The sequence below is a fragment of the Thamnophis elegans genome, chromosome 16 (genome assembly GCF_009769535.1).
Source record: "Thamnophis elegans isolate rThaEle1 chromosome 16, rThaEle1.pri, whole genome shotgun sequence".
Classification (NCBI taxonomy): Eukaryota; Metazoa; Chordata; class Lepidosauria; order Squamata; family Colubridae; genus Thamnophis; species Thamnophis elegans.
Window position 1 is genome coordinate 4787481 of NC_045556.1, and position 21009 is coordinate 4808489.

The 21009-nt window shown below is 44.4% G+C and overlaps 2 protein-coding genes across 3 annotated transcripts in view; one reads left to right on the forward strand and one right to left on the reverse strand.

The window, feature by feature from the left end:
• Positions 1-21009, reverse strand: part of HYKK (hydroxylysine kinase) — a 94671-nt gene that overhangs the window by 21301 nt on the left and 52361 nt on the right. The gene's annotated exons all lie outside the window — the stretch shown is intronic.
• On the forward strand, positions 13966-20598 carry LOC116519516 (neuronal acetylcholine receptor subunit beta-4-like). The gene is made up of 5 exons (XM_032233413.1): positions 13966-14103; positions 14860-14904; positions 16523-16632; positions 17586-18561; positions 20458-20598. Exons 1-5 carry the CDS (start codon positions 13990-13992, stop codon positions 20596-20598), a joined length of 1386 nt encoding a protein of 461 aa, XP_032089304.1. The 5' UTR covers positions 13966-13989.

Here is a 21009-nt window from a genome sequence, read left to right on the forward strand (position 1 = left end):
CACCACTTCAGACAAATGGCTATCCAATCTCTTCTTTAAAACCTCCAGTGTTGGAGCATTCACCAACACTGAAGTTCAGTTAAGAGCCGAGGTGGCGCAGTGGTTAGGGTGCAGTACTGCAGGCCACTTCAGCTGACTGTTATCTGCAGTTCGGCGGTTCTAATCTCACCGGCTCAGGGTTGACTCAGTCTTCCATCCTTCCGAGGTGGGTAAAATGAGGACCCAGACTGTGGGGGCGATATGCTGACTTTGTAAACCGCTTAGAGAGGGCTGGAAGCCCTATGAAGCGGTATATAAGTCGAACTGCTATTGCTATTGCTATTCACAACTTCTGGAGAAAAGTTGTTCCACTGATTAATTGTTCTCTCAAGAAATTTGAGGGGCTTCTACAAAAATGAGGGGGTCAACTTATTTTCCAAAGCACCAAAAGGCACAACAAGAAACAACGGATGGAAACTAACCAAAGAGTGAAGCAACCTAGGAATAAGAAGAAATTTCCTAAAGGTGATTTCCTCCCCTCCCCCATCTGGAATGCATCTGATTTAGAGGCCGTTGCTTTACAGATGTGATTGTGGCTGTAACTTTGCCCCCCGTGGCCACTTACTCATGATGGATCTATTTACAACTGGGAGGAAAATTACCTTGGTTCTAAAAGGCACGGTGGCCGCTTAAGAGCAATACCTTGTGCTATTTTGGTTTTTAAAAAATCTAATCAATAGCAAGGTTGCATAAAAGGGAGGTGCACAATGTTTTTGGCAAACACTTCCCCCCTTTTAATCAATAGTCTTCTTAGGAGACAATTAAGCCTAACTGACCCACGCAACGCTTCTTCCCGAAATGCTATATTGTGCTGGCACTGCCATTAGTGGTCACTGCTCTTTCTCCTTCTATTTATAGGAGCTGGATTTTAAGAGTAACTGTCCCGTTGCCCAAGTTCCCTTTCTCCTGTCGTGACGGCTTGATCGAACTATCATGAACGAGGAATCTGAGCTAAATAGTTGTTTGTATAGTTTGCTCAGTAAAATTGGAGCCCTGCTTCAAAAGGGCCCAGCAGAGATTATACTACCTGAGACTTTTCAGGAAACAACAACTGAATGAAAAAACTTCTGGTGACCTTCTACCGCTGCACCATAGAGGGTATTTTAACTTACTGCACCCGTGTCTGGTTTGCCAATTGCACAGTGGCAGATGGGACAGCGTTCCAGAGGGTCAATGTCATTGCCCAGAGGATCATGGGTTGCCCTCTCCCCTCTTTGGAAGAGCTTTATAGCCCCCGCTGCCTTAAGAAAGTTCAAAACATTCTTAAAAGATCCATTTCATTCTGGACACCCACCCCCCCTTTTTTTTTAACTATTACCATCTGGCAGCCGGTACAGGACAATAAAAACAAGGATAAATAGGCTGAAAAACAGCTTCCATCCCAGGGCAGAAACCAGATTGAATCCTACGGTATAGTGCAATATGAATGCCATATCAGGTTTTCAATTTCAATTATATATAGCATGTGAAAGATACTGTCAGGTGCTGCTTCATTTAATAATCAGGAAAGAAACCACTCAACTCCATTTGTTTGAAATTAAGTGTACTTTTACTAATTACAAACGAATAGTAGCAAAGCAAAGCTGAATCTGGTTAATTGGGCGCGAAAGCAATGAATATCATGTATAGGTCAATCCCCTCCCCTTGGTACCCCAGTCCATAGTCCAATTATAATTCACCCAACTGTCAGGTGGGAGATAACTTCAAAAAAACATCATCAGGGTGGAATGCTGGACAGTTAACCTTGGCGGGAAACTCCCTTCCTCCACATGCGCAATGAGATAGTCAGGACAGCTTCTAGAATATTCCTCCAGCTCATAATGATTCCCCTCCCAAATACCATGCCCCCCCCTCCCTGTTTCAATGGCAGCCGAAGCAGCAGCAAGGCAGAGGCTGACAGATACGTGTTTGTCTTTTTATTTTTATAGCTCTAATGTACACTGAAGACGGCATTTAATTTCATTGTACGATGTGCAATGAACAATAAAGTAAACTAAACTAAACTAAAAAAAAAAGAGCTTCCAGTTTTGTGGAATTGACATCTTTCCAAAGTTACAGAAAGAGCTAATGGCAGAGGCTGCTTCCTTACCTTGACTTCAGTTTCAGCTGCTGGGATAGCAATAGCAGTTAGACTTATATACCGCTTCATAGGGCTTTCAGCCCTCTCTAAGCGGTTTACAGAGTCAGCATATCGCCCCCAACAACACTCTGGGTCCTCATTTTACCCACCTCGGAAGGATGGAAGGCTGAGTCAACCTTGAGCCGGTGAGATTTGAACCGCCGAACTGCAGATAGCAGTCAGCTGAAGTGGCCTGCAGTACTGCACTCTAACCACTGTGCCACCTTGGCTCTTATGCAGAAGCAGGAACACACACTCCCTCCCCAGCTCAGCTGTGGTCACTAAAGTCTGCGTATTTATGTGTCCTGCTCTCTGAATTGGTCAGTTGTCCAGCGGAGGGTCAGAAGATATTTCCCGTAGCACTGTGAGGATGAAAAGTTGCACCCCAGTTGTTGTGTGTGGAAAACAACTTTTTCCCCCCGTTATAATCTGTAGAGATTCTCAGTCACATCAGGTAGTCCCTAAGGTGCTTTTTTTCAGGAGGCAACTGGAATTTATTGGATTTTTTTTTCTTTTGAAGATATTTCGCTTCTCATTGAAGAAGCTTCTTCAGTTCTGACTGGAGGCTGGGGAAGGGAAGGATTGATACTCCTTGCAGATAGCTGGTCATTTGCATACTTTTAGAGGGTCATTGAAGCACTTGGAGGTGCAGGCTTATCTGTGTCCTCAGGGTCACCTGAGTGATGCTCCTGGTTCCCGTAGTCTGCAATTTCTTTCCCTGGAAATCCATTCCTACTCCCAACACCATTCAAAGGGGGGTTCATCCCAAATTGTGTAGCTAAAAGTCTCCCCCACCCCTTATGTTTCTCATAAAAGGGACGTGGCGACTCAGTGGCTAAGATGCTGAGCTTGTCGATCAGAAAAGTTGTCAGTTCAGCAGTTCGAATCCCTAGCGCCGCGTAACGGAGGGAGCTCCTGTGACTTGTCCCAGCTTCTGCCAACCTAGCAGTTCGAAAGCACGTCAAAAATGCAAGTAGAAAAATAGGAACCACCTTTGGTGGGAAGGGAACAACGTTCTGTGCGCCTTCGGTGTTGAGTCATGCCAGCCACATGACCACGGAGACGTCTTCGGACAGCGCTGGCTCTTCGGCTTTGAAACAGAGATGAGCACCGCCCCCTAGAGTCGGGAACGAGTAACACATATGTGCGAGGGGAACCTTTACCTATGTTTCTCACGCATTGTGTATTCTGAAAATACAGAGCCGGGCAGTGTATGAAAGACATTTTTATAGGAAAACTGCATTAATGCATCCATCCCATAAGATAGGGTTACCTTGGGGCTGCGGATCCTGGCGGAAGGCTACAGTTCTTACTGCCTCAGGCTGTTTCCCATATCCCCTCTCTGCACTTATGGGAAGGGAGGGATCCTGTAGGGTGCTGTGCCCTTGATCTTCAGACCACGGAAAGTGTCCCGCCCCCTCCCACTGGATTTGACTGCAGTGCCAAACCCAGAGCATTGGAAATGGGCCGAGATCCAGAGCGCTCTAAGCAAAAAAATAAAAAAGAATCTTCTGCTGAACTAGTTATAGGCAAAAGTCCAAGGAGGGATCCAGATCCAGACTAAGAAAGCAGGATGCCATGGCTGGATCTGCAGCAAGGAGCTTCATCTTAAAGGAGACGGGGCAGGAAACACTCGGCTAAATTTGGCTGAGATGCCCGGAACCATTTTTGGATTAGATTAGATTAACAGTTGGAAGGTCCATCTAGTCCAACCCCCTGCCCAAGCAGGAGACTCTACATCATTTCTGACAAATGGCAGCCAGGTCTCTTCTTGAAAGCCTCCAGTGATGAAGCTCCCGCAACTTCCGAAGGCAACTTCTGTTCCATGGCTGGATTGCTCTCACTGTCAGAAAACTCCTCCTTATTTCCAGGTTGAATCTCTCCTTGGTCACTTTCCATCCATTATTCCTTGTCTGGCCTTCCGGTGCTTTGGAAAATAGCTTGACCCCCTCCTCTCTGTGGCAGCCCCTCAAATATTGGAAGACTGTTATCATGTCTCTCCTAGTCCTTTTTTTCATTAAATTAGACATATCCAGTTCCTGCAACTGTTCTTCACATGTTTGAGCCTCCAGTCCCCTCATCATCTTCTCTGCACTCTTTCTAGAGTCTCAACATCTTTTTTATAGTGTGGTTGAAAACTGGAAGTTAACAGAAGTTAACAGATTAACAGAGTTGGAAGGGACCTTATAGGTCATCTAATCCAACACACACACACACAATCAAGCAGGAGACCCTACACTATTTCACTACACTATTTCTGACAAATGGCAGTCAAATCTCATTTTGAAAGCTTCCAGTGGTGAAGCTCCCACAACTTTTGAAGGCAACTTCTGTTCCATGGGATTGATAGAACTGAGGAGAAATTTCGACAGTTACAACAATTAATCAGCTTGCCTCCAGATGTTGTGAATGTTCCAACACTGGAAGTTTTTAAGAAGATGTTGGATACATACTTTGGCCATCTAATGAGAAGGAAGGACTCACTGGAGAAGAGCCTCATACTGGGAGAGATTGAGAGCAAAAGAAGAAGAAGGGGACGACAGAGAAGGAGACGCTTCAATGGACTCCAGAGGATGGTAGAGGACAGGAAGATCTGGAGGAACGTGGTCCATGGGGTCGAGATAGGTCGGACACGACTTCGCAACTAACAACAACCTAGAAAAATATGTAGGTAGATAAATAGGTAGATAAATTGATTTAGTTAAAGACTGACTAAAATGGTCAGTCCTAGAGGAGATCAACCCTGACTGCTCTTTAGAAGGCCAGATCCTGAAGAGGAAATTCAAAGACTTTGGCCACCTAATGAGAAGGAAGAAGGACTCCCTGGAGAAGAGCCTCATGTTGGGAACGATGGAGGGCAAAAGAAGAAGGGGACGGCAGAGAAGGAGGTGGCTGGATGGAGTCACCGAAGCAGTGAGTTTAAATGGACACCAGAGGAGGGTAGAGGACAGGAAGGCCTGGAGGAACATTATCCATGGGGTCCCGATGGGTCGGACACGACTTCGCAACTAACAACAACAGCAAAGGATAGATTAGCAGCAGAACTCTTGACATTTTAGCCGATGCTTTTCCGAGGAAGATCTCCCTCCGGTTTTGCTCATCCGACAAGCTGCCCTGCCATCATCCTTCCCTCCTCTGTCGGAATTGCAAAATGTGAATTGCACCCACCCCCACCCCCACCAGCTCTATCAGTATTGCAAAATCTATATTGTGGCTCTAGGGCAGCCAGACAGCCCTTTACATGCCTGTGTGAGTCCCTGGGAAATGTTGCCACACTGGGGCAGGTGCCCCCTTATAAAGAGAGTGTCCCTCGATCCTGGATCGATCCAGACTGGTGTTCCTTCCCCACGGCCTCGTCTTTAAAACAGCTGCAAAGAGGGAGGGGCTCCCCAGAGGAAGCACCGCCCCTTTCTTGGAAGGCCTGCTGGGTCCTACACACAACCCCTTTGCAGCTCCAAGCTGCTTCCCAAGCTCTGTTTCGCTTTGATTCCTTCATGCCTGTCCTGCCCTCACAACTCCTCTTCTCTTCTTCTTCTCCTTCTCCTCCTCCTCCTCCCTGCAATTGCAGTTGTTTTGGAATCAAGAGTGTTTTAACTCTGGGGGGTGTCGGGCGGGGGGTTTTCTTCACTGCCATGAGGAACCCCAAGCCTTTTTTGGTCTTGGCTGTGCTTTCCTTTGCGATGAACGGTGAGTAGCCTTTCTCCTTCTATTTGCAGCTGGGAAGCAGACTTTATTTTATTTTTTTTTAAGCACGAAAAGCATACCTTCCTCATCCTCATTTTTGTTTTTTTTTTAAAAAGTCTCTAACTTGCTAGGGAAATTATTCCTGGGGGGTGGGTGGGGGGAGAAAGGGATTGGGAGGGGTGTGTAGTGTTTTAGCAAGAAAGTTGAAGGAAGTTGGGTGTTGCGGTGACATCTTTGGGGGTTTCAAGCAAGATCGGTCTGCGGCCACCCTTAAAAATCCCAAATGGGTTTTTGGGTGCAGATATTTCTTTTGATCAAAAGAATATATTCAGGACGGGTCGCTTAATGTTGGAAGAGAATTGGGGTGTTTTTTTTTGTCCACTTGGAGGTTTACTGGGGAGGGTGTGTGTGAATTCTGCTTGCCCTTCCTTTGGACTTTCCACCAATGCTTTAAAAAGTGGTTTAAAAAAAAGGCAGGTGGGCACGGGAAGAGCCACCCAGGCATAAATGCTCTGCCTTCTCTATATATGCCTCCTTCTGATACTATCCCGGAGGCTGGTTATTGACAGCGTATCTGGGAAATAAAGCCTGATTAGTCGGGGAATGTGATTTCATAACCGTTATCTGAAAACCATCCCAAGTAGGCTGAAGGGGAAGGGGGGGGCTTCATTAAGGTCTATTGCTCTGGTTTTCACAAGGGCTTTTTTACTACTGTGGTTAATCCCATTTCCCAAGGTTTCTGACACCCTGGCCATTTTTTTTTTTGGGGGGGGGGGAGGTCCACGAGAAGGATTTCAAGAGGAATGGGTGGAAGGAGCAAGGTCAGAGGCCAGGTTTCAAAAATCTACCTTTGGGCTTGAAGTCCTCCCCCCACCCATTCTCTCTCTTTGGTTATGTTAAGGCGAGATTCAGAATCATCAGAACAGAGCTGGAAGGGATCTTGGAGGTCTTCTAGTCCAGCCCCCCGCTCAAGCAGGAGAACCTATAACTATTTCAGATAAACGACTTCTTCTTAAAAACCTCTATGGATGGTTCCCGGGATCTTTTTTCTCTCTCTTCGAACTTACTCGTTTCCAATGCTGCATTTTTTTGCTGTAGGCCTACAGTGCAAATGCGAGAGTGTCGAATTTGCTTTGATGTCAGGAGCAAGTCACATATTCCAGAGGATTTTCAGGCATCAGAAGGGTTCGCATTCTCAATAACAGGAGGAGAAAACTATGCCTATACCATATTTTCAACCTTTTTTTTTTCTTTTACTTACTGGGGTTAGAAAAACTGAAAAGATACCCAGGCTTCTGGGACAGGGTGGGAATAGAAAAGACAGACAGCCGCTAGTTACTATGTCAGTTCTTCAAGGCAAAATTCCAGAATCTGTTCAGTAGGCAATATTTTTATTAGGAGTAGCTGAAAAACACTCCAAAGGGTGTGCAGGATGTCTCCAAAACAGTGTTTCGGAGAGAAGCTGCTTAGAAAGGGGAAAGAAAGTCGGGGGACTGGAAAGAATCCAAAATGTCCAAAATTAAACTGAATGTTTCGGGTCCCCCCCCCTCCCCAATTGTGCAAGTCGACGGAAATTTCAAGATAGATTTGTGGACAGAATGCAGAATCGGCGCAAAAAGTATTTGTGAGCTTCTAGATACTGAGATAAACTGGCCTTCTCCCACTGGGAGGCTTCCAGGTATGTTTGGAACTACAGCTCCCATCACTTCCAGCCGACGGGGCGTTTGCTGCCCTGGGGACGATGGGGTTTGTGTTCCGAGCCCATCCCCGTGGCTTCCCGGCTTGAGGGAGAGTGATGCAATCCATCTTGACGGGTCTGCAGGCACCTGGCATTAACCAGCCCCGGAGGAGAGGGAGAAGAATGGGCTCCCTTGGAGTGCTGGAGCGATATTGCAAGACTCTGCAACTTCCTTTGCCAGCTACCCTGCAAGGAAATCAATCCTATTTCCAAAGTGGAGCTCGCTTTCAAGTGCGCTCTCTCTCTCTCTCTCTCTCTCTCTCTCTCTCTCTCTCTCTCTAACGCGTGACTTTCTCCCCCCCTTGAATTATTAGAGAAGCCCGTTGGCTGTTGGGGACTGCTGCAGAGAATAAACCAGCTGTTGGAGTCACGGTGCATAAGTTGCCCCCCCCCCTATCATTTGGTGGCTGGTTTACTAAATCACTCATAGTTGGATTCCTCTCCTTCAGCTCCCCTCTCTCCTTCCCTCTTTTTTAAAACAACCTCTTGGATTCCATTCCTCTCACCCTTCTTCCCTCCGTCTTTCTCTCCCTCCTTCCCTCTCCCTCCCTCTCTCTTTCTCTCTTTTTTAAAACAGCCCCTTGAATTCCTCTCCTTCTATTCCTCTCCCCCTCCCTCCCTCTCTCTTTCTCTCTCTCCCTCTTTCTCTCTCCCTCCCTCTTTCCCTTTCTTTTTAAACCAGCCCCTTGGATTCCTCTCCTTCCATTCCTCTCCCCCTTCTTCCCTCCCTCTTTCTCTCCTTCCCTCTCTCCCTCCCTCTCTCCTTCTCTCTCCCTCCCTCTCTCCTTCTCTCTTTTTTAAAACAGCCCCTTGAATTCCTCTCCTTCTATTCCTCTCCCCTTTCTTCCCTCCCTCTTTCTCTCCCTCCCTCTCTCCTTCTCTCTCCCTCTCTTTTTTAAAACAGCCCCTTGAATTCCTCTCCTTCCATTCCTCTCACCCTTCTTCCCTCCGTCTTTCTCTCCCTCCCTCTCTCCTTCTCTCTCCCTCCCTCTCTCTCCTTCTCTCTTTTTTAAGAGAACTTTTTTTTTATTTTTTTTTTCTTTTAAAAAAAAACAAACACAAATATGTCATCATTTGTCAATCATTAAGACATTGAAATACAATTTTTTTTGTTGTGTGTACCCCTCCCTCCCTCCACCCCCCCATCCCCCCTCCTCCTTCCCCCCCCCCGACTTCCCAGAACCCGTACACGGTATGGATTTTTAACTAACACAGTCTAAAATCTATTGAGAAAAAAGAAATAAAGAAATTAATGACATTCTAGATTGAACTTAGCTTCTTCTTACTGAACTAACTTTTAACAGTTTAAATCATTTCTGATCTTAAGCATAGGCTAACTGGAATTTCTTAGTCCCGTATTTATTTTGTATATAGTCAATCCATTTTTTCCAGTCTCGTTTATATCTCTTATTTGAATGATCTTTGAGATATGCCGATATTTTAGCCATTTCAGCTAAGTTTGTTACTTTCAATGTCCATTCTTGGATTGTAGGCAAGTCTTCCTTCTTCCAATATTGCGCCACCAACAGTCTTGCTGCAGTTATCAGGTGCAGAATCAAATTGGTCTCTACCACTGTAAAATCAGTACATATACCTAGTAAAAATAACTGAGGAATAAACTTTATCCTTTTTTTAAAAACATTTTGCATGACCCACCATATTTTTATCCAAAATGCCTTAACCTTTTGGCAGGTCCACCATATATGATAATATGTAGCATCGAGAGAACCACACCTCCAACATTTAGGCTGTACATTCGGATACATAGAAGCCAACTTTTTAGGATCTAAATGCCATCTATAAAACATCTTGTAAAAATTTTCTCTCAGATTTTGAGCTTGTGTAAATTTCACATTTCTTACCCAAATTCTTTCCCATGTATCCAACATTATTGGTTCCTCAATATTTTGAGCCCATTTTATCATACAATCTTTAACTAATTCTGTTTCCGAATCCATCTGTATTAATACATTATATATCCTCTTTATATGCATTAAGCTTTGATCTCTTATTTGTTTAAACAGATTATCCTCAACTTGAATAAAGCCAATTTTTTGATCTATTTTCCACCTAGCCTGTAATTGCCCATACTGGAACCATGTTTGAACTACCTTCTCCTCTTTTAATACCTCTAAAGATTTTAATTGTAATACCCCCCCTTTCCGAGGTAAGAAGCTGTCTGTAAGTAAATCTGTCCTGTTTTTGTGCTGTATTCATATTTTCAATTGCATGTCTAGGAATTGCCCACATGGGTATCTTGTCATTTAATTTATATTGGTATTTCTTCCAAACCCGCAATAAAGCATTTCTCAAAATATGACTTTTAAAGTTCTTATCCAATTTTTTGTTGAATAACAGGTAAGCATGCCAACCAAATACCAGATCGTGTCCCTCAATGTTCAATATTCTATCATTGGTTAAATGAATCCAATCACTAATTACAGATAATGCCACTGCATCATAATATAGTTTTAAATTAGGTAGTTTCAATCCTCCTCTCTCGCGTACATCTTGCATTATTTTCATCTTTACCCTCGGCTTCTTTCCTGCCCACACAAATTTGTTGATACCCTTCTGCCATTCTAAAAGGTTCGCATCTTTTTTAAGTATAGGTAACATTTGGAAAAGAAATAAAAATTTTGGTAAAATGTTCATTTTCACTGCCGCTATCCTGCCCAGCAAAGATAAGTGCAATTTCTCCCATTTTTTCATCTCTGTCTGTATGCTATGCCAAAGTGGTTCATAATTATGCTTATATAATTTCCCATTTGAAGTTAAAATGTTAACTCCAAGATATTTGACTTTTTTAACTACCTCACATCCTAGCATCACTCCTAATTCTTCCTTTTGTTTAATATTCATATTTATAGCTAATATTTTGGTTTTTCCTAAGTTTATTTTAAAGCCAGACACTTGACCATATTGATTAATCGTATTCATTAAAACCATACTGGATTCCTGCGGTTGTTCCAATATTATGACCAAATCATCCGCAAAAGCGCGGACTCTATATTCTTGCTGCCTAATCTTGATCCCTTTTAAACCATCCAAGCCCCGTATTTTATTCAACAATACTTCCAAAGTTATAATAAACAATAATGGGGACAAAGGACAACCCTGTCTTGTACCTTTTCCAATTTGAAAAGAGTCTGTTAAACTTCCATTGACTATGATTTGTGCTGTTTGCTGTTGGTATATTGCTTTAATTGACTGTAAAAAATTATCTCCTATCTGCATTTTTTGCAATATCTTCAGCAGAAATTGCCAGTTAACTCGATCAAAGGCCTTCTCAGCATCCAAAAATATAAACGCAGCAGGGATCTGGTTGTTCTTTCCCAAATATTCTAATGCATTAATAATTAATCTGACATTACTTTTCATCTGTCTCCCTTGTATAAAACCTGTTTGGTCCGTATGTATCAATTGTTGAATGACCAACATTAACCTATTTGCTAATATTTTAGTAAAAATTTTATAATCTACATTCAGTAATGAAATGGGTCTATAATTTTTGGGTTGAGTAGTATCTTGATCTTCTTTGGGTATCAAAGATATAAACGCTGTCTTCCAAGATGGAGGGACTTTACCTTCCGTTTGAATCATATTAAATAATTCTCTAAGAGGTTCTACCATTTCTAACTGTAAATTTTTGTAGTAAACCGCTGTCAAGCCATCTGTACCTGGTGCTTTCCCTGGCTTTAATTGCTTAATTACCTGCAGGATTTCCCCCGAGGTTATTGGTTGATTCAATTTTTGCCTGTGTTCTTCTCTAACTGAAGGTATTTTCTCCTTGTCTAAATATTTGTCTATGTCTAAACCATTAATTTTATCCCCTTTATACAGTTCTGTAAAAAATTCCCAGAAAGCCTTTTGAATCTCTTCCTGTTGGAACACCTCCTTCCCTCTGTAAATCAGTTTAGATATATTTCGAGTTTTCCTTTTTTTCCTAATCTGATAAGCTAACCATCTGCCAGGTTTGTTTGCATTACAAAAAGTATTGTGTTTTGCATATAATAAATTAGTAGCTACCTGGTCAGAGATCAACATGTCAAATTGAGATTTTAATATGTTAATAGCTTCCTTAACCTTTGTATCGTCTGGTTTCCTTGTTAACTCCAGCTCTTTTCTCTTAATTTCCTCTTCCAGTTCTGTTCGTTTTAGCCCTTGCTTATTTCTATGTGTTTATTTATATTCATCAAAACTCCTCTCATATACGCTTTGCTTGCATCCCATACAAATTCCATAGATGTACCCTTATTCATATTCAAAACAAAATATTCAGATAGTAATTTTTTACAATCATTAATATAGTTTTCATATCTAAATAAATTTTCATTCAGTCTCCAAAACCTTCTTGCCTGCACTACCCTTCCCAACTCCATCCAAACTGGGTTATGGTCCGAAAGGACTCTAGCTGCAATCTTTGTTTTCTTGACCCTAGAAAGCAAATCATTAGTGGTTAGAATAAAATCGATCCTTGAAAGGGATTGATGCCTGTCCGAGAAGAAAGTGAAGTCATATTCCTCTGCATTTCTTTCTCGCCAGATATCTCTCAATTCAAAATCATCCATAATGTCAAAGAAAGATTTGGGTAACTTTGCTCGCATCTTGGTATTTAGGCGGGAAATCTTCTTATCTCTCTTAGTATCTATCACTCCATTCCAGTCACCCAATAGTATACAGGAACTTCCTTCTCTCTTTTTTAAAACAGCCCCTTGAATTCCTCTCCTTCTATTCCTCTCCCCCTCCCTCTCTCTTTCTCTCTCTCCCTCTCTGTCTCTCTCCCTCTCTCGCTTTCTTTTTAAACCAGCCCCTTGCATTCCTTTCCTTCTGTTCCTCTCCCTCTTCTTCCCTCCCTCTTTCTCTCCCTCCCTCTCTCCTTCTCTCTCCCTCTTTCTTTTTAAACCAACCCCTTGCATTCCTCTTCTTCCATTCCTCTCCCCCCTTTCCCTCCCTCTTTCTCTCCCTCTCTCCTTCTTTCTCTCCCTCCCTCTCTCCTACTTTCTCTCTCTCCCTCTCCCCCCCTCTCTTTTAAACCAACCACTTGGTTTCTCCAGAGCTTTCACAGACAGCATGCACTCTTGGTCCAATGTAAAATAATTTAACAAACAAGATGAAAAACTGAACTGGACACGGCAACAAGAAGAGGGGAAAAAAGCAGTAAGATAAGATAATTTTATTGCCTTCTCTCTCTCTTTTTTTTAACTGCAAGAAAACTGGCCTCGAGGAATAACACGTAAAAACGCTGAGAGTGTTGGGAAACTGACGGTTTAACGCATCGTGTGCCCAGTATTTGATTCGGTTAGGATCAATGATTCTCAGAAATTGATGGGAAGAGGATGAGTTTTTGAAAACACAGAAGGATCGGCTTTTGGCACACAGAAATACGAGCCTCACAAATGGATTTGCGCAGACCGTCTGCTGACATCTAGTGGATCGTAGCCACAAAACTAAGGGCAAAGTTGCTCCAGACGCTAGAATAGGATGGGCCATTGCCCGCTTAGGATCTGAGCTCATGAATTTGGAGCCCTTTTAAGTGGACAGAGGGGTAACAAAAGTCTTCAAAGAGATTTCCAAATCAACTTTCCAACTAAACTTTCCTAGGACTTTTAAGGTGCATTTTTGACAGAAACCATCGCTTGCCCTCAAGTCTATCAATCCCAATGAGCAGAGCCCAGCGGTGGGTTCCTACCAGTTTGGACTGGTTCGGCCGAACCGCTAGTGGTTTGGCGGGCTGGGTTCCTGGAACCAGCACCGACCCAGGCCTGCCACGCCCCCGAACCGTTCGGCGGCGCCATCTTGCTTTTCAGTTCTGCGCATGCGCGGAACAATTTTAATCGCACTGCGCATGCCTGCAGAGTGCGAAACCTGCACGCGAGAAAACCGACAGTGGTGCCAGCCGTAACTAACCCTTAGTAGAGCCTATATGATGGATGGAGCCATTAGCCATGGATATAAGCCAGAATGGGCTGTGGACACACGACAGATCAAGGCCAAACTGGAAAAAAACATGCACAAGAGAGAGAGATTGGACAGCCATCCAGAATGGTACAGGGTCCCTCTCCTGCCTGCGCATGGGGTTGGACTAGAGGACTTCCAAGGTCCCTTCTAACCCTGATATTCTGTAACTAAGTTGCATAGTTTTGATGCTAACCTGGAAAGGAAACAACACACCTACTGGTGTTCTGGAACACATTTCTAATTCTAAGGAGAAGCAAAGAATGAGTTACTACTTCAGGAGATAGTCACGTTCTCAGCTGGTTTCCTCTTTCTGTTGGACTCTCCTGGGTGGGTATCTCTTCCCAGGTTGGTGGGTTTATCAAGGGCAGGATTCTGCCTTCCTCCTGTGACCCAGTTCCTTCTTTCCTACTTTACAGGAAGTGAGACGGCTGACGCTGAAGAGAAGTTAATGAACCATCTCCTCAACTCTTCACGCTACAACAACTTAATTCGCCCAGCCTTCAACTCTTCGCAGTTAGTTGTGATACAATTGCAGGTTATTCTGTCCCAGCTTATCAACGTGGTAGGTGTGGAGGACCCTCTCTGCTTTCACGCTGTGAAGTCATAGTAGCAGGAGTTTATTACAGTCATAGATCAGTGTGCGTGCATGTGTGTGTGTGTGTACACAATTTTTTCTATAATAAAACAAACAAAAGCATCCATTTCAAGTAATTGAAGTTGATGGGGACGCGGTGGCTCAGCAGCTAGGATGTTGAGCTTGTGGATCAGAAAGATCGGCTGTTCGAATCCCTAGCGCCGTGTAACGGAGGGAGCTCCCGTGACTTGTCCCAGCTTCTGCCAACCTAGCAGTTCGAAAGCATGTAAAAAATGCAAGTAGAAAAATAGGGGCCATCTTTGGTGGGAAGGGAACAGCATTCCGTGCGCCTTCGGCGTTGAGTCATGCCGGCCACATGACCACGGAGACGTCCTCGGACAGCGCTGGCTCTTCGGCTTTGAAAGGGAGATGAGCAGCGCCCCCTAGATTCGGGAATGACTAGCACATGTGCGCGAGGGGAAGCTTTACCTTTAAACAAAAGGACGGACAGGTCAATAAAATGGTTGCTAAGTCCCCACTTTCCTTTGTTTGTCAATTTGCTGTACTGCTTTTAAATTCCAGAGGATACTCCTTGCAATTTTTAGTTCCGCATATTTAAATATATCTGTAAAACAGCTTTCAAAGCTTTTGTGTGTTATGCACATACATGCATACATGTCTGGTGAGCTTCGGTCTTCAGAACCCAGGATGATAGTGTGATCTCTGTCTCTTTTTTTCCTTCAGAATGAACGGGAACAAATCATGACCACCAATGTTTGGCTAAACCAGGTAAATGTCTATGTGTATCTCCAATATTGTTCAGAACTCTGAACTGTATACCTGTTCTGACCTGGGCTTCCCAAGATCATGAAGCTGACTCCTCCTTGTCCCGATAAAACCTCTTTTAATTAGGTTAAAGGGAATTCCTCTCCAGCAAAGTCCCGGCCAACAGTTTTTCAAGAGATTTCACAACTACAGACCTTTATCAGGCTTGGAGAGCTGCCAGGCCGATATCTTCCAAACGCCACGCTGTAGCAGCAATTCCTTGGCAGGAAGTCAGGAACAGATCTTCACCCTCATGAAATGAATTAATTGTCTCCTGCAAACTCCCCTCCCTTTTTGCTCCTCTTTTATTGCCTATGGGAGGGGCCATTCACCATCCACCTGTGCCTTTACTCCCGAGTCGACCCTTGTTCCTTAGCTGTTCCCTTCTCCTGGCAGCTCTGCGCATGCACACACTGGGAACAGGCTCCAGGTGTTCTTCTGCCCCACTGATCTCCGAATTCAAAGGCAGCTGATAACTGTCAGATGGCTCTGGCGCCCGCTCTGCCTCCGACACAGAGCCCTCATCAGAGCCTCCCCCAGACTCCAGGACTGGCCCATGTTCCTCCCTGACCTCCTCACTGTCTGAGTCTGCGACCAGCTTTGCTGGCTGCTGGCGGGCCACAAGAATACCTTCTGGCTACAAATTCATCTCTTTGACGAATCCCTAGATCTGAAATTTCACTCCCAAGAGTTTCAACAAATGCCACAATCAGACCCTCCAAGCTGGAAATGATGGAGGACCTTTTCCCCCTTTTCTTTGGTAGTGGACAATCCCACATGCGAATACTAGATGAGAGCAGGGAAGTTCTGCGACCCTGTATCTAGAATAGAATAACAGAGTTGGAAGGGACCTTGGAGGTCTTCTAGTCCAACCCCCTGTCTAGGCAGGAAACCCTACACCATTTCAGACAAATGGCTATCCAACATCTTCTTAAAGACTTCCAGTGTTGGAGCGTTCACAACTTCTGGAGACAAGTTGTTTCACTAATTAATTGTTCTAACTGTCAGGAAATTTCTCTTTAGTTCTAAGTTGCTTCTTTCCTTGAGTAGTTTCCACCCATTGCTTCTTGTTCTATCCTCAGGTGCCCTGGAGAATCGTTTGACTCCCTAATTCTAATTCATTTTTTTAAAATCAAGAGTCAGCTTTTGCCAAATATAACTTTATGTTTTATACTGTAGGTATGATTAAAACAAACCAGCACCCAACCCACAAAAAAAAAAAAACCTCAGCTCCAAATGGTTAGCAAAAGCTGCGATAATCTAGAAAGAACGCCTGTGATAGGACTTTTTAAACATGACAATTTAATGGAAGGCTTCAGCTTCCACCAAGCGCCGTGACTCAATCCATCCATGAAACGCCTTGAGTGATATGGAATTTAACGACAGGAGGGCCAGACATTTAACCCTGTCCTTAAATCCCACATCAGTCATGCCGCATGCAGCATTGGATGGAAAGGGGGCTGCGTCTCCCGAAAGCTGATGTCTTCCGTGAACTTATTGGAAGGTGCAACCAGACCCTTTCTGAATTTTGTGCAAAGCAAGGGGCAGTCACTGAAAACGTTGTTATGTGCTGCTTTTAAAGGAATGGACCGATTATCGCTTGGCCTGGGAACCCTCAGAATACGAAGGCATCAACAAACTCAGGATTCCGGCTAAGAAAGTGTGGCTCCCGGACATTGTGCTGTACAATAAGTAAGTCTTATACGATAAGATTGTGTCTAGGGCATCTCTCCTGTTTGATGCTATGAGAGATTAACATTGAAAAAGGATGCTGTTTGCAATCAACGCTCAAGACAGTCATTTTTAGGACTAAACTAGGTGGGGGTGTTTTTTTTGGCTTCCTAATGGAATATACTTCGTTGATTGCAGAATTGTTGGTCTGGGAGAAAGTTTTCAGCTCTAAATTGTTTTGCTTACTTAATTATAAGTGGATGTTCCCCTCGGGAGGGCATCCATAGCATCAAAAGGTTGACACCAGCTGTAAACGTGTATTAACATCCATGATACAGGCTAAAGTAAAGGTAAAGGTTCCCCTCGCACATAGGTGCTAGTTGTTCCCGACTCTAGAGGGCGGTGCTCATCTCCATTTCAAAGCCAAAGAGCCAGCGCTGTCTGAAGATGTCTCCGTGGTCATGTGGCCGGCATGACTCATGCCGAAGGTGCACGGAACGCTGTTCCCTTCCCACCAAAGGTGGTTCCTATTTTTCTACTTGCATTTTTTACGTGCTTTCGAAGTGCTAGGTTGGCAGAAGCTGGGACAAGAAAGGAGAGCTTATTCTGTTAAGTGGCGCTCGGGATTCGAACGGCCGAACTGCCGACCTTTCCAATCGACAAGCTCAGCGTCTTAGCCACTGAGCCACCGTGTCCCTATGATATAGTCTAGGGCTCTCCAAATTTGGCAACTTTTAAGACTTGCGGATTTCAACTCCCAGAATTCCCCAGCCTGGCTGAGGATGACTAGCTTGGGGAATTCTGGGAGTTGAAGTCCACAAGTCTTAAAGTTGCCAAAGTTGGAGAGCCTTGATGTACCCTGTGGCATCGAGTCAATATGGATTGTTGTGGCAGCACATCTTTTTGTTAAATAAATAACTAAAAATCGTATTTCCCCCCCCTTTTTTTATGCTTTTGCTTTTGGGTTTCGTTAGTGCGGACGGCACCTACGAAGTCTCCGTCTACACCAACGCGATTGTTCAGCACAACGGGAGCATGTTGTGGATGCCGCCGGCCATTTACAAAAGTGCCTGCAAGATCGAAGTCAAGCATTTTCCCTTCGACCAACAGAATTGCACCCTCAAGTTCCGCTCCTGGACTTACGACCACTCTGAAATCGATATGATTTTGAAAACCGGCTCGGCCAGTATGGATGACTTCACACCCAGCGGGGAGTGGGACATTGTGGCCCTGCCGGGACGAAGGACGGAAAACCCTTTAGATCCAAACTACGTGGATGTGACGTACGACTTCATCATCAAGAGGAAGCCTCTGTTTTACACCATCAACCTCATCATACCGTGCGTCTTGATCACATCCTTGGCCATCTTGGTGTTCTACCTGCCGTCGGATTGTGGAGAGAAGATTACCTTGTGCATCTCTGTCCTGCTGGCTTTGACTGTTTTCCTGCTCCTGATCTCCAAAATCGTCCCTCCAACTTCTCTGGACGTCCCACTGATTGGGAAGTATCTGATGTTCACCATGGTGTTGGTGACCTTCTCGATTGTGACCAGCGTCTGTGTGCTGAATGTCCACCACAGGTCTCCCAGCACTCATGCGATGCCTCCATGGGTCAAGGTGGTGTTTCTTCAGAGGCTGCCGAGCTTCCTCTTCATGAGGAGACCACACAACCAGTCGGCCAGCCAACGGTTGGCCAACCGCAAGAAGAACAAAGCGGAGTCTTTGCCTTCTGATCTCTCCAGCACCTACAAAGATTGTACTTACTTTGTGAATTCGGCAGCAGGCCAAAGATACAACGTGAAACTAACAGACAACCCTGATCATGTCAGCAGCCATCAAGACCTGAGGCTACGATCCTCCTCCGTGAAGTTTTCTCCTGAGGTTCAAGAAGCCATTGAGGGCGTCAGCTTCATAGCGGACCACATGAGGAGCGAGGACAACAATGAGAGCGTAAGTGACACAGAGCACTCCATCCCCTCGGGAATTCCTCCTAGAATGTCCTTTCTCCCTGGAGCTTGAGACATTTGTTCTCTCGCGCAGAAGAGAAATAAGGACACGCTCGCTAGTCTTGAGGGATGAGTATTGGGTTGCTTGTTGGATGGATCTGCTACCATAGGGATGACTGCAAGGGGCATCTCTGACAAAATGTTGTAGTAAATCAACTCTCAGCTCTTCTGAATTCTTGTCAAACATGCCCTCTTGGGAGGCAGAGGTGGCTTATTCTTGGAACATAGAATAACAGGGTTGGAAGGGACCTTGGAGGTCTTCTAGTCCAACCCTCTGCTCAAGCAGGAGACCCTGTCTCATTCTGGACAAATTTGGCTGTCCAGTCTCTTCTTAAAAGCCTCCAGTGATGGAGCACTTGACATTTTCTTAATTGCTCTCACTGTCAGGAAATTTCTCCTTAGTTTTTTTAAGTTATGCCTAATTAACACTCATTGGGGGAAGAAACCCAATTAGTTCAGCTTGCTTGAGGAGAATAAAAGGCTTGAAAACCGCAGCTTCCTACTTGCTAGTGATAATAGCTGCATTATTATCTTGTCAACTTATTTTTTTAAAAAAACACAGCGTCTGTCTGTAAAATGTTGACAAATGTTTCTGCAGGACGAAAATGCCAAGGATCTTTTTTTTTTTTTTTTTAACTGAAATACAAACTTCTGCAATTACCAAGCTCATACATTCCCGGTATTATTATTTTTTTTTGAGGGGTTGTGGGTATTACGGTGGGTTTTTCTTTTTTCTATTCTCTCTCCCTCCACAAGCCCCCACCCTGAGTGTGTGTATTTGATGCATTTGTTTCTACCCAATTTTTAGCTTTCAGCTTCCGTTTGTGCGTGTGTGTGTGAGAGAGAAATACTGTATGAGAGAAAAAGAGAGAGAAGGTGAAAGAGAGAGAGAGAGCGGAAGAGAGAGTGAAAGAGAAAGAGAAAGAGAGAGAGAGGGAAAGAAAGAGAGTGAGTGAGAAGGAGAGAGAGGAGAGAAAGAGAGAGAAAGTGAGGAAAGAGAGAAGAGAGAGAGTGAAAGAGAGAGAGAAAAAGAGAGAGAAGGAAGAGAGAGAGTGAGAGAGAGAGTGAAAGAGAGAGTGAGAGAGAGAGAGAAAGAGAGGGGGAAAGAGAGTGTCTGAGAAGGAGAGAGAGGAGAGAAAGAGAGAGAAAGTGAGGAAAGAGAGACGAGAGAGAGTGAAAGAAAGAGAGAAAAAGAGAGAGAAGGAAGAGAGAGAGTGAGAGAGAGAGAGAGAAAGAGAGAGAGAGAAAGAGAGGGAGAAAGAGAGCGAGTGAGGAGAGAGAGGAGAGGAAGAGAGAGAAAGAGAGAGAGGGAAAGAGAGGAGAGAAAGAGAGAGAAAGAGAGAGAGAAAAAGAGGGAGAAGGAAGAGAGAGAGTGAGAGAGAGAGTGAGAGAGAGAGTGAAAGAGAGAGAGAGAGAAAGAGAGGGGGAAAGAGAGTGTGTGAGAAGGAGAGAGAGGAGAGAAAGAGAGAGAAAGTGAGGAAAGAGAGATGAGAGAGAGTGAAAGAGAGAGAGAAAAAGAGAGAGAAGGAAGAGAGAGTGAGAGAGAGAGAAAGAGAGAGAGAGAAAGAGAGGGGGAAAGAGAGCGAGTGAGAAGGAGAGAGAGGAGAGGAAGAGAGAGAAAGAGAGGGAAAGAGAGGAGAGAAAGAGAGAGAAAGAGAGAGAGAGAAAGAGAGAGAGAGAGAGAGAGAGAAGAGAGGGAGAGAAAGATCCTTGAATTGCAAACAGGAAGCCACTGAAAAGACTATTGGAAAACAACAACAACAACAACCTGGGTTGGGAGGGAGAGATGAGGTCGCCATGGACGGTTTATTAAAGATACTTAATTGGTTTGTTTTCCCAGGTCATTGAGGACTGGAAGTACGTGGCCATGGTGGTGGACAGGCTGTTCCTCTGGATATTTGTCTTTGTATGCGTGCTGGGGACCACGGGGTTATTCATGCAGCCCCTTTTCCAAAACCACCTGCCTGCCGTGAGCCCGTAAGCTGAGCTGAATCTGACACCAAAGACTGCTTGTTCACAGGATGGGACCTTCCGAGTTTTCCACAATTTCAATTTCAAGATTCTTTATTCAGATCTTGGTTCTTCTTCTTCTTCTTTTTACTGTTCCTTCCCAGTCAAAAACGAATATTCCGTGCAAAAACATGGTTACCGAGAAGACCTCCTACGCAAGGCTGGGTCGAAAGGACGTTTATATTCCCTTTTAGCTGGAACCCTCTTAAAATTAAACTCTTTTGGTTTGGCTTTTCCGGGCCGTGGGGGGGGGGGAGAAAAATTGTACCACTGTTCATTTTTTATTTATTTATTAAAGCACGCTTCCTCAGCTGGTTCTGCAGGGTTCTGCTAGGGAATTGTGACGGGCTGGCCAAAGCGTAGGTTGTTCAAAGAACACAAC

Bases quoted from the DNA above. Each gene is read 5' to 3' on its own strand.
- LOC116519516 (XM_032233413.1), top strand. From the start codon at position 13,990: ATGAACCATCTCCTCAACTCTTCACGCTACAACAACTTAATTCGCCCA. The intron at 14,905-16,522 runs GTAAATGTCTAT...CTGCTTTTAAAG, and splicing joins CCAATGTTTGGCTAAACCAG to GAATGGACCGATTATCGCTT. The intron at 18,562-20,457 runs GTAAGTGACACA...TTGTTTTCCCAG, and splicing joins GCGAGGACAACAATGAGAGC to GTCATTGAGGACTGGAAGTA.